We start from the raw sequence: 315 nt of genomic DNA on the forward strand, positions 1-315 counted from the left end.
CTTCCTCTGCTCGGGTGCTCCTCCGGCCTGACTTCCCCTTTCTCCCACCTTTCCCGGCACCGCGGGAAAAGCAGCGCAGGGCAGAGCAGGCAGGGAGGGCGGCCGGAGCCCGGACACGGGAGCCTCCCAGTCAGTTCAAGACCCGACATGAGGGAAAAGGGCCGTAGGAAGAAGGGCAGGACCTGGGCGGAGGCCGCCAAGACGGTAAGGGGGAGGGAGCGAAGGGGAAGGCCGGGAGGATTTGGTCCCCTCGCCGACCTCCGGAGGCAGGGGAAGGGAGGTCATTGGCCCAGCGACCCGGCGGAGGGGGCACAA

General features: G+C 68.6%; 1 protein-coding gene across 4 annotated transcripts in view; it reads left to right on the forward strand.

Moving 5' to 3' along the window:
• The first annotated feature begins 6 nt into the window (after positions 1-6).
• Positions 7-315, forward strand: part of ASXL2 (additional sex combs like transcriptional regulator 2) — an 82890-nt gene continuing 82581 nt past the window's right edge. For all 4 annotated transcript variants that reach the window (XM_005874900.2, XM_005874901.2, XM_014546660.1 and 1 more), the window contains exon 1: positions 7-204. In XM_005874900.2, the coding sequence (XP_005874962.1) occupies positions 148-204 (57 nt within the window). In that variant the 5' untranslated portion in view covers positions 7-147. The remainder of the gene's footprint in view (positions 205-315) is intronic.

The sequence above is a fragment of the Myotis brandtii genome, unplaced genomic scaffold (assembly GCF_000412655.1).
Source record: "Myotis brandtii unplaced genomic scaffold, ASM41265v1 scaffold454, whole genome shotgun sequence".
Taxonomy (NCBI): Eukaryota; Metazoa; Chordata; class Mammalia; order Chiroptera; family Vespertilionidae; genus Myotis; species Myotis brandtii.